The 12,611-nt window shown below is 43.6% G+C and overlaps 1 protein-coding gene across 1 annotated transcript in view; it reads right to left on the reverse strand.

Annotated features, from left to right (window-relative positions):
* HSD17B7 (hydroxysteroid 17-beta dehydrogenase 7) overlaps window positions 1-12,611 on the reverse strand; it is a 48,613-nt gene that overhangs the window by 5,876 nt on the left and 30,126 nt on the right. Inside the window, exons 4-7 of the mRNA XM_069231507.1 lie at window positions 8,524-8,638; window positions 4,901-5,095; window positions 3,313-3,417; window positions 2,299-2,355 (exon numbers count right to left, since the gene is read on the reverse strand). Coding sequence (XP_069087608.1) covers window positions 2,299-2,355; window positions 3,313-3,417; window positions 4,901-5,095; window positions 8,524-8,638 — 472 coding nt within the window. The remainder of the gene's footprint in view (window positions 1-2,298; window positions 2,356-3,312; window positions 3,418-4,900; window positions 5,096-8,523; window positions 8,639-12,611) is intronic.

Raw genomic sequence — 12,611 nt, forward strand, 5'->3', positions numbered from 1 at the left:
AAGTTTCGGGGTGATCTGTGATGCAGGGACCGCGATAAAAGGGGGGTGAAATTTAGAGCTTTTCCAATGTTAATTCCGAGAAATATTGAACAGCGATAACACCAAAACCACTGGATGAAATTACACCAATTTTGGCAGAAAGGTAGCTCTTGGTCCAGAAAAAGACTTTTTGTTATTTGGTGTAAATCCAGCAGTTTTAGAAATATTAGGAAAAACCCAAATTTGCATATGATGGGATGCGAAGGATTCGCAATCCCTCCCGATCTCGTGCTGAGATCTGACTGGCTGACAACACTTCAACAAGAAAGTGTTGTCAGCCATGTTGGGACTCAGCTTCAGCCGAGTCCCACAAAAAAGTTAAAAATAAAGAAAGAAAGAAAAGGATCCAGGAAACAGATATCCTGACCCCTTACCTCTGGTGGTAGGATCCCCGAGGGATCCCCCCCCCCAACCCACACACACACAGGGCTAAAAAGCATTTTTTAAACATTTTTGCAGAGATTGGAAAATCTAGTGAAAATAAAAAAAAAATTAAATGATGCGAGGGCTCCAGCGCTTCATTTTTTCAAGCCCATGGGTAGGCCAAGTCCTGGGGGCATTGTCTATTTCTAATAGGGGGGGGACCCCACCCCCAGGACCACCACCTCCCTGGGGTTTTATTTAAATTATGTGGGGGAGGCCCCCTGCCTCCCCCACAGCCCCAGGGACCACCACCCACCTGGGGCGATTAACTATGTGCAGGGGGGCGTGTTGCGTCCCACACCCCGGGGACCACCATCCCCCAGGTCATTATAGAAATTGGATGCTGGGGGCGCTCGGCCCCCTCCCTACAGCCCTGTGACCACCACGCCCCTGGGGCAATTAACGAAGAAGGTGCAGGGGGCCCACCTGTCAACAGGTCCTGCTGTCAGAAAGTGGAGCTTTCATCTCTGTTCCCTGCACGCAAATATGCGTGCATGAAACAGAGATGAAAGGTTTGCTTCAGCAACCACAGATCTGCTACTTAAAGCAGCTTCTTGGTTGCTGAAGCAGTGAGACTGCAGGGGAGGCCACTCACACACCCACTCAGACACTTACGCACCCACTCACAGATCCTCACAGACCCTCATGCACCCACTCACACCCCCATTCAGACCCTCATGCACCCACTCATAGACCCACTAACACCCTCATGCAACCCACACACACCCACACACACACACACACTGATGCACCCACTAAAACACTGATAGAAAGCACTCTCACACCCAGTCAGACACTTTTCAGCCACTCTCACCCCCAGATACACCCTCTCACAGCTATTCTCACTTCCAGAGAGGCTGTGGCCAACTCCCGCCGCGCACGGCGAAAGGGCCGCGCACAGCATAGGGTTGGGTGGTTAGGGGTGTTGGCCGCGGGGTCTGGCTGCAGGGCAGGTTTTGAGGGCAACCTCCACTGCGCTAGGGTGAAGGCTTTGCACGGTGCTTATAGGGGGTTGGGCTCAGGGCCTGGCCTATACGTTAAAAAAAAGACATACAAATTCACTGGAAAAAAACAAGGTTACAGGGACATTATAGTTAGGCTCACATTTTAAACATACAAAACCATTATAATTCACCAGTTATAGTTGGAGTTACCTCAAGCAACTATAACATGTGTCCTAAGGTAACTATCACTTAAGTGAATTTCTAAGTTTAAAAAAAAATATGTTTCCTAACTATGACATCCTTGTAAACCTTTATTTTTTTCAGTGTCTATATATATACACATACACACACACACACACGTATTGATCTTCAAGTTATGTAGATGTGGAGTTAGGAATAATAAATCTATACTTTTCTTTATGCATTTACCTTTCGATATTCAGTCCCTTGATAGTCTGCCCTCTGTATTAGTGTTTCACAATATTCTGGGGGTCAATATTCAGTAGTACAACCTAAAAGGAGATATTTTGACACAGAACCCTGAAATAGCTAAAGGGTGGGACAGATGTCATTTTTCCCATGTCCGACACTCCTCTGATCTCATCTAAGCAATGTGTTCTACGCATACAGGCAAGAGTCTGTGCAGTAGGGGTCTGCAACAAGATGTGCTACTTCCTAGTGGAAGAAAACTTCATCTTGATTTTACACTGAAGGGTGGTGGACTGTAAAACGAACAGAGTTGCAATACATCCCAGGGTGCCATACAACTGAAACAGTACTAGGGATTCCTACCACCTCACGCCTATCCCTACCCTCCTGACAGCTGAGTGAGGCTGGGGAGCCATGGCAAATCTTCCACATTCAATGCAATCGAATGGCCGCAGGTTCATACCAGGGCTTCTGCTCCATTGTACGGTGTTAATGTGAAGGTGTTTGTGAAGATTCGTATCTGAAGGAGAAAAAGAGACATTTACAGAAATGCAAAAGTTAAAGAACATGAGGGGATTGCATATTTACGTACAATACTGCACCATTACAAACACAAACTTTCTACAATACCTCTTGAATTTACATAAGAGCATTCATCAATAATGAGGTTGTTTTCCACTGAGGGGTTACAAGTGACATGAAATAGCCATCAAGAGCAGTAGTCGCACATGGAGGGCATGGAGAGCTAATACTGGTGGTACAGGGATATTGGATGGGAGGACTATGTTAAGTAGTGTGTGTATAGAGTCACAGGTGAGCTAGCGATTGGGCTGAGATAGGAGGGGATTTAGTGATTGGGATGGGAGGGGAGCAGTGGTTAGGTTTAGGGGAGGAAGTATAGAGTTACAAATACTGCAGCGGTGAGTAAAAGGGCAATGGTGGTACACAAACAGTTACAAGTAGTGCAAAGAACGGGTTGAGGTAAACGGTGGGACGTGATGGTGTAGAAGTGCAGTGGTGTAAAAGCAGGGTGACAAAACAGAAGGTCAGGGTGTAGATTTACAAGTAGTGCAGTGACAGACTAAGAAGAAAGCAGAGGTACGAAGGGGGATAAAAAGGTACAGGTAGCTAGCAGCATGCAAAAACAGTTTCCAAAAATATAGACTTAAAGCACCATCTACTAAAATATCTACTCCATAAAACTATCTGGATTAAAATGTCGACATACAACTAAACTCACTACCAAGCACTTTCTTCCAAATATGCCAAGACTGAAGCAAAACAGCAAATTAACATATTCTTACAATGGAAGCAGTGAGTATGGTTGGTCGACATTTTTTCAGGAGGATGTACAGTAGATATCTAGCAGTAGATGTTTTTCAAGTCTATGTTTTTTTTAATCTATTTCTCAAAATGAACCCCTGTAGTTATAATCTGATTCACACAGACAGAAACGGCACAGGAACGCTGTACTCACCAGCAGCATAATGGGCATAATTAGTGTCCAGAAGAATGATGGAAAGATGCCATATGTCAAATTAGTCATCACCAGGCCTGGACAAATTACACTTGAGTAGAGACCCTGTAGGGACCAGAGTTTGGAGTTAATCAGTTTACCACAAGGCAGCAGGTGACACAGGTTATGACAATGCTATATGTCATATTAGAACACTGGAACATCGGCTTGGTCTTCTAACGCTGGAGTAGGCCTTTAATGGCTGATATTGTTCACTACGTCGGGCTATAAGGCTATAACAATATGTAGAAAATGTGATTGGTCAATCTGTTATGACACTGAGTCACTGGGACACACTCTAGTCAGCATTGCAATTCGAAAGTCTTTATAATTAGGATGGTTGGCATGGTCACTATTTAGAAGCCAAAACAAAAAATGAAGAGGGCCTATAAAGTGGGAGGTTATGAAAAAGAAAAGGAAAAAGGGCTTGTCCTGTGCATAGTACTCCCATATAAATGACAAAAACAATGAAAGTACAGTTCCACAAAAAAGGAAGGATCAAATCCCAGTCAGGGAAAGATCAACAGGTCCCTGTGGGTATCCTAAAACAGGAACAAGAGCCCTCACTCACCATTTGGTGACATGCTTCATCATTGGGCTTTGCTCCTCGTCAGGACGGCGCTGCAATGCCTGACGTGGCCCTCGAGGGGGCTCTTTACCGGAGATCTATAATTAAAGGTATTTGCTGGTGGGTGAGTGTGGTTATGTGGGATTGGTGAATAATACTGTTAAAATTGAATAGAGGGACCAATAACAATAGGAGAATGTATTAGGAGAATGTACCTCTGTCAAGATTAAAAACAATAAGTAAGGGGAAAATCATAATAATGTCTATTTTACCCGCTATAATATGAATGTCTGGTGGCTTCAAACCCTATAAACTCGGGGTTTGATAGAGGCAGGACTGGAAATCCGTATACTGCCGAAATGAAGAAAGGTCAACATGCTTCTCGCTCAAAAAATCAACAAAAGGTAGGAGGGCGATTCGTCAGGACCTAATAAAACATACCTAATCCTCACTTATGTAGTAAAATAAACAAAACATATATGGCAGGAACCCTCCTCATAATAAAGGATGGACCCCATAGGGATGGTGTCAGGCTTACTTGGCCCAGTGAGGGCTCTTGTTCCTGTTTTGTGGAACTGTGCATTCATTGTTTTTGTGCACTATTTAGAAGCACCTTTAACTGACTCTCACATGGACCAACATCTCACAACTACCTACAAATGCACAGAAAATTATAGATAGGCACCAAAAAATATTACTAACCAAAAAGATATAATGAACGCCAAGAGTTCACAATACAAAACTGAGCAGGATCCAAGGGTAATCAAACAAATCCTTCAATACACAAGTGAAAAGCTGAAATGATGTATGCTACAACAAGGAAAAATACCATCAATTGACAGCTTGGGAAAGAAAACAGACATCTAGAATGCAGAAAACAGTGATAGTTAATGTCTACATTCCACATCTTTTGAGTAGGTGACCGTTTCCAGAGATTTGTGAAATGGCTGTCGTCAGTCACCGCTTGTCCCCTGGTCTCACCTGTTGGTTAAAGTGTTCATTCAGCGCCAAGCTGAGCAGGTCGGTGGCATACTTGGACGAGCTGTAAGGCTCCGTTCCCTGGCTATGTTGATAGTCAGTCAGACTAAATGCAGACCGCCGCGCATTGCTGGACGATGTCCAAATTACCTGCGAAGGGCTTCCAGCATTACAGAGCAAAGGCCCCAACTCTCTTATCTGAAGAGAAGAGAACATGAACATGAAGTTTATAGAGATATGTCTTGTCTTAGAAGGCCACAAAGCTCAAAAAGTAGACAGACTGAACAAAACTTTACAATGAATGTTGTTCAGTTACCTTCACTAGGCAACTAGTGGAGCATAATAAAGCCAATCAATCTCAAATTTCGACAGTGGAATTAGAATTGTGTGGTCAATAAGGGTATTCTTCACAGGATGCATAAGTCCTCACCAACCGAGGTGGCATGCTTCATCACCGGATTTTTCTCCTCCTTGAGTGGGTGCTGTAATACCTTGCGAGCCCCAAAAGTAGATTTTTTATTCTCCCTGCCTGGTATTTGCTTTGGCTTGGGATGGTGCCCTTACCTCTGGTCTTGCGAGGGGAATGGTAGATTGCGGGAATTAAAATTGAATACAGGCCAATAGATTAAACCATGGGTCCATCATTAAGCCCGTTAGGTTCATCAACAGTTTTTAAACTTGGCACGCACAACTGCTGAGAATAAAATTTGTTTAACAGGATTGCCCCTAGGTGTTACTACCAACCCTGACACTAATGCTTAAAATTAGAATATTAATGGTTAGATGTGTTAATTCTAATTCTTCCCACATCTTTGCTTTATGTTTTCTTCTTTGCTGTATTCCTTTATTTTCTCATGTACGTTGAGCACAACCTCTTATATTAAACATCACAATGAATTACTTGTGCAAATCTTCTGTTTAGTAATGGACAACATGAAATAGCTACCAAGAAATGAATCTAAGTGAAAGCACAACTCATAGTATTCCTTTGACTTCTGCATTGCACTCACCACTGTACATTTTTAACGTGGTGTAGTGAGGGCTCCTATCTCTGTACAGGTTGGGGCTCGTCCAGCACCCCAGCTACTAGCACTTAATTGGCCACCTTGAGCTGGAACCCGAATGAGGCACAATTGGATTTCCCAAAACAACTGCCTACGGCTGCCTGGAGGCAGACACATCTTCTTGTTAGGAGTGCTGCATGCATGCTGCCAAAACTGAGACTGCTACTAGGCTCCGACGCCTACGGGGGCAGACCAGCACAAGGCAGATTTGCCTCACTATGGCCCATATTTATACATTTTTAGCGCCGCATTTGCAACTCTTTTTGACGCACAAATGGCGCAAACTTGCAAATTACTATATTTTGTCAGCTTGCACCGTTTTTGCGTCAAAAAGCGGCGCAAATGTGGCACTAAAAAAGTAGAAATATGGGCCTATATCTCTTAGCTGCAGGGCATGTAGCGGTGCCAGTTTAGTGGAAGTGTGTTAACAGTCAGTGGGCTTATTGCAGTGTGTTCAATGGATATCAAAAGAGAGTATTCACCACATGCAACACACAATGACTAGATCAGAGACACTATGTGCATAAGGAACTAAATTATGCCCAGTCTGGTAATACTCTGGCGCCAAGCAGCTGCATCAATACTATGTAACATATAGGTAACAAAGAAACAAACATTATTTCGCAAAGACATGGGCAAAACACTAAGGGCTTGATGTAGATATTGGCAGACGAGTTACTTCATCACAACGGTGATGGATATCCCGTCCTCCGAAAAGTAAATCCCATTATATCCTATGGGATGTAGATTTCGGGGGATGGGATGTGCGTCACCTTTGTGACTAAGTAACTCGTCTGCCAATATCTAAATCAGCCCCTAAGACATTTCTGACAAATGTAGGCAACACCTTAGGTTTATTGCCCACAAAAACTTGTGAATGAAGACTGCAGTAAAACGACTTACTGTCAGCATGTGCCAATATACCAGTGTGGTCTGCTAGATACTGTCTTATGCTATGCTTGTCTCAGGAAGTTATCTAAGGAGTCTCAAGATCTTTCAGCTTGCCAAGTCTTCCAGGCAAACATCCAAGTGACCTCCAAGTGCCTCAGAAAACCTAGTAAAAGACTGCAGCAAGCTCTTCTGAAAAGTACGAAGGAAAGTACTGTATATGAACTTTTGAAACGAAATTCATTACATTCAGTTAGCAGCGACATTAAATGTTACATTGTGAGATTGAGCCTAACCATTCTCTTCTCAGATGGAACTATGGCCTCTGCCCGCAGTTACCCTTTCTTGCTACTCATTCATTGTGTTTAAAGGGTAGATAACTCTTCTTTCCAGGTCATGCTATGCGCAAAATAACAAATAGGGAATAACAAGTGTAAAAACGTTACATGAAAGTGCGCAGCTCAGGGACCTAATTGTTGCAAGAGACACATTTTTCCCTGACTCTGCACCCTGCAAGTGAAGCATCACAACCTGTGTGCAACGGAGGTCGTGCAAAAAGTGTCTACTGAGACATACCTCTCTTCTCCAACACCTCAAGACTTTAACACTAATCTGTCATAGCCAACTTCTGCAGTTCAGTTTTGATGAATTCGTGAGACACTGTTCATGTGACAGAAAACATGCTATGGGATTAGAAGGTGTGCACAAGGGATGCGGTTTGGCCCTCTTCGATTAATGATACACAAATATTAGTGTACATATTGGTGAGAGCACTCAATGGCGCTAACTTCGTGGTCTGTCTGAGTCCACCCACAGGAACTCCAGAACAGCCTATTCTACCTGCTCGAAACTCCAGTCAAGATCCCAATACCTTTTGTGAGCCATCAGCTGTTAGAAATTCTGTTTCTGTCCATCATCACTTTTACACATATCAAATTGAGCACATCACATCTTTTTTTAGTCTTCACTGTTCTCAACCTAAACAAGACTTTACGGTAAGTTAAGGGCAGAGACGTCCAGCGCCTTCGATATGCTACAAACACAGCAAGGCTTCTGCCTAGGAAGTACGCGAAGGGCTCCTGCCTGCGCACCCAGAAGGCTGCCGTCTTTAATGGACAGCAAGTCTGGAGGAAAGCAACATCCCCCCTCCCCTCCCCAATATATATTGTTAGTTACTACCTATGCTATGTTTACAGGAAGCTTTGCATAACTATTAATAAAATACCTCCTAATGGGATTGCACAAAGGAAACTAGCTGCACATCAGCTTAAGCACTACTTAACTGTGCCAGAAGCTGGTCCTCCAGTCTGCCTTCCACACTCTAGTGCTCGCAGCGTAAACCTCACACTCCAGGCACCTTATCCTTGAGCAGCTGTTAACCTTTTGAACCTTACGTGACTAATGAAAACCTACTTCTTTCAAGATGTGACCCTCTGATCTACAATAAAACTCGCTAGCCCAAACCAGCCGACAGTCAATGCAACGGTGGTGATCTTTACCTGACAAACACGCACTTAACTCAGCAGCTCCTCAGCTGGTGGTAACTCACATCGACCAAACAACCACACACTGTGCCCTAAAGAAAAACTGTCCAAGTCTGGCTATCTAACTCCCTCCCCATTCACTAGGAGGAAGACACCTGTTGAAAAATAGCAATAACGCGTTTGTATTTACCAGTATAAAATGGCCAAAGACATTGGTCTCAAAAACTTCTTGCAGCCCGTCCTCAGTGACTCGATCCTCCTGGGTAAGCAGGCCCTCTCCTGTAGCAAACATACTGATAGCTTTGCTGCAAAGGGACAGAAGCAGAGAATAAAGGCAAACATGACAAAGCTGGAAGAGTCATGGCTGGACACATACTGGTATTCTAAAGTAAGGAATTCGTGACAACTCTTCCAGAGTCAAGCTTTGGCAGCCTACCGGTACAGTACATACACTGGGAGCAAAGAGAAACAGCCCAGATATGAAAACTGTTTGAGCCCCACTACCTGGCATGAAAAAATAAAGGCAAAGAGAAACTACCAAAATAAGACAACTAAACTAACATGCAAGCCAAGAGGCTGCGTTAGAGTCAATCTTTTCTTACCTTACAGAGAGACACTAATTAATAGCCTTCCCACTTTCTAATTCATTAGCTTTCAACACCGCAGCAGGCGTATTACATCACACCCTAACTTTGGAACTATTTTTGAAAGCCTACATGAGCGTCTCCAGGACAACACCAAGACATTTAGGGGGTTATTACAACTTTGGAGGAGGTGTTAATCCGTCCCAAAAGTGACAGTAGAGTGACGGATATACCACCAGCCGTATTACGAGTCCATTATATCCTATTGAGCTCGAAATATGGCTGGTGGTATATCTGTCACATTTGGGAGGGATTAACACCTCCTCCAAAGTTGTAATAACCCCCTTAATCTTTACTGCCTAGGTCATTTTGAAGCCGGAAAACAAACATACATAAATGAATATTGTTAGAGATGGGGTCTCTAATTGGCAGTGGTTTGCACCCTGTCCAAGTAGGCACTGTAGTCAGGGTAAGGAAATCACACTCTTAAGATAACCTCTGCTCACTCCCTTAGTAGCCTGGCTCAAGCAGTTAGGCGTATCTCGGAGGCAATGTTTAAAGTATTTGAACATGCACACAGTAACACAGTGAAAAGACCACAAAACTACTCCACACCAGTTTAGAAACATAGCAATATTTATCAGAGTAAAACAAGACCAAAATGACAAAAACCTAACATACACAAGTAAAAATACAAATTATCAAAGATTAAATGCAGTATAGAGCTTAGAAACACAGCAGCTCCAACTGGGGCTATCAAAACTTGACGGAGTCGCTTCCAACATTTCGGCGCCACCTGTGGGGGAGCGCAGCCGGCCAGGGAGTTGTGTAGACCCCGGTTACAGTACCTTGGAAAAGGCCGAGGTAACAAAGACGTTGCACGGAGCCGAGGAAGAGAGGCATCGCTGGAGCCGATGCGGTGTCGGGTCCTTACTGCCACCGGGGTGGTGAGGTGTTGGTCCCTTACTGCTAGGCCAGGGAGGTTAAGCATTGGTTCCTTACGGTTGTAGAGGATGTGATGCTGCGTTGGCTGCAAGGCGTTGCTTCCTTACAACAAGACAGGGCAGATGAATCCAGCAGGTCAATACGTGATGTGTCGCCTTTGCGGTGTCACAATCACATCATGGGGCCGCAGGTGCTGCGGCGGAGTCGGGTGCCACACACATCGGTGACAAAGCACTCTGGACTCACTCTGTGGCGGAACTTTGGAGGTGCTGTGTCGGTGTCTGTCCTGCGTTGTAGATCGCAATGGTTGCACTTAGCGGGAACCACGGCTCCAGTGCAGATGGCTGCGCTGAGTCAGAGAGCGGCGCCAGGTCAGAAATCTTTCTGGAAATCGATGCACAGTTTTATCCTTGTTGCACCTCAACTCACTCCGAAGGGCCCAGGAACTGGATTTGGCACCACCTGACAAGTCAGGACTATCAGCAAGTATTCCACTATCAGGATATGTAACGCACACCAGTACATGTCCTACCTTTTAAATACACTGCACGCCGCCCATGGGGCTGCCTTCGGCTTACTTCAGGGGGGACTTACATGTAGTAAAAGGGAAGGTTTGGACCTGGCAAGTGGGTGCACTTGTCATGTCGAAATGGTACTTTAAAACTGTACACACAGACACTGCAGTGGTAGGTCTGAGACATGTTTACAGGGCTACTCATGTGGGTGGCACAATAAGTGTGGCAGGCCCATAAGTGGCATTTGATTTACAGGCCTTGGTCACACATAGTACACTTTACTAGAGACTTACTTGTAAATCAAATACCCCAATGATGGATAACTCAATCACCAATACAATTTAGACAGGGTGCACTTGCACTTTAGCACTGGTCGGTCAGCAGTAGTAATGCGCCCAGAGTCCTAAAATCAGCAAAAACGAAATGCAGCACACAGTCAAAAATCGGAGGTCAGAGGCAAATGTTTGGGGATAACCCTGTGAAAAGGGCTATTTCCAAAAACTATCATAAAACCACATGCAACACAAAACATCAGAAATAGTAACCTGTGGAAAATGATTCATCATCCGTCCTTGTGCCTGGTGGTTGAAGGAACCTGAAGCACCCAGGACTTCTGCCCGCATAACTCTTTGCATCATCATGGGAAGAAAACATGCCCTAACACTTTAGATAAACCAGGTAATCAAATCAACCTTCAATACTTGTGACCAGTTTGATATTCTGTGAGGCAGCCTATGTACTACTAGGTCAGTCTGCAAAATACCAATTCCCAGTGAGTCGCAAATCGACCTACCTCATAAATAGAGGTAGGTTGCAATTTGACAACCACTAGGAATCGCAGCCATCACAGAGATGGTGGCCTGCTGTGGTCAGCAGACCATGTTTGTGATTGCTTTTAGAAAAAGTTTTTTTTTTCCCAAAAGGCAGCAGGTTTCCGTAAAGAAAATGGAATGCATTAAAAATTTTTTTTACTAACAGTGGTACTGCTCTTAAAAAATCGTTTTCATTGTTCTCTAAAGGGAAAGAGTTCCTTAGGGATTCCTTTCCGTTTATGAAAGGTTTACCACTACATGTTTGTAGTCAGTAAAGTATTTATGTTTTACGACCAGATTTCGGTCATAAAATATTTATACATACCATTCAGATTTGGTTTTGGAATGGACATCCTAAACATGCTCCTTACAAATGCCTACTTGGTATTGGGTCGCAACCCCAAATTGCAATTTGGTACCATTTTATAAAATCCTAATTTGTGGTTTGTACATACCAAAGGACATTTTTTAAATTGCAAACAGACTGATACTGAGAATTGGGAAGTTTGCAACTTTAAAAAGCCTTCTTATATCTGGCTCTAAGATGCAGCTTTTTGTCCTTGGGGTTCTCTCAATGGGTCTAAGCTACCATTGCACCAGTGGCGGCTGGTGACATTTGAAAGTGGTGGGGCATAAAAGCTAGGTATGTCTTATATGTAGCAAGTGAAGCGAGCAAGCTAAAGGGAGAAAAGTGGGGTCCAAGGAGAGTCCTTCTCCCAAGGAAAAATTGAAAAACGATTTACAAATGGTACATTTGAAAGCAAACGAATACAGTGAGAAAGCAAGGTTTACAAAGCAGTGGGAACATATAGTCTTAAAATAATAAACACGTTAAAAACTGCCCAATATCTTGCTGCATTAATAGGTCCAACAGTTACTTTAACGTACAAATTGTACAGCACAACAACTTCAGGCCCCTTAAAGTGTGTGCTTGCCCAGTGTCTTGCACTGCATGCAGCATCAACTTTGGAAGAAAATGCTCTAACCAGGCATAAGGAAGCACCCACAGCTGCTGGCTGCAATCAATCATACAGAAATATGTGCAGACAGTTATTTAAGTGGGATGAAAAATGCAGGGGCTCTCTAAAAGGGAACATGCAAAATAATTTTATGTGATTACCATAGTGTGCCCCCCAACCTGTATTTTGGTTTCTCTTTGACATGTTATTGCATCCAGAAATGTAACATAACAACTGACTAACACCTAAAACCTGTCAGTACTATTGGCTTTGTCAATGGTTGTTAGCTGCTAAAGATAAAGGAGTAACAACAATGATTAATTATAAACAATTAACATTGGAAATGTTTAAATTCTGAAATTGGGAGACCGTGAATTAAATATTATTGAGGCCTGTGGAAGGAGTATGGCCTTTAGTTATGTGTGTTTTACGTAAGATATGTATGCCCTTTTTTTCTTCACAT

The sequence above is a fragment of the Pleurodeles waltl genome, chromosome 4_2 (genome assembly GCF_031143425.1).
Source record: "Pleurodeles waltl isolate 20211129_DDA chromosome 4_2, aPleWal1.hap1.20221129, whole genome shotgun sequence".
NCBI classification, from domain to species: domain Eukaryota; kingdom Metazoa; phylum Chordata; class Amphibia; order Caudata; family Salamandridae; genus Pleurodeles; species Pleurodeles waltl.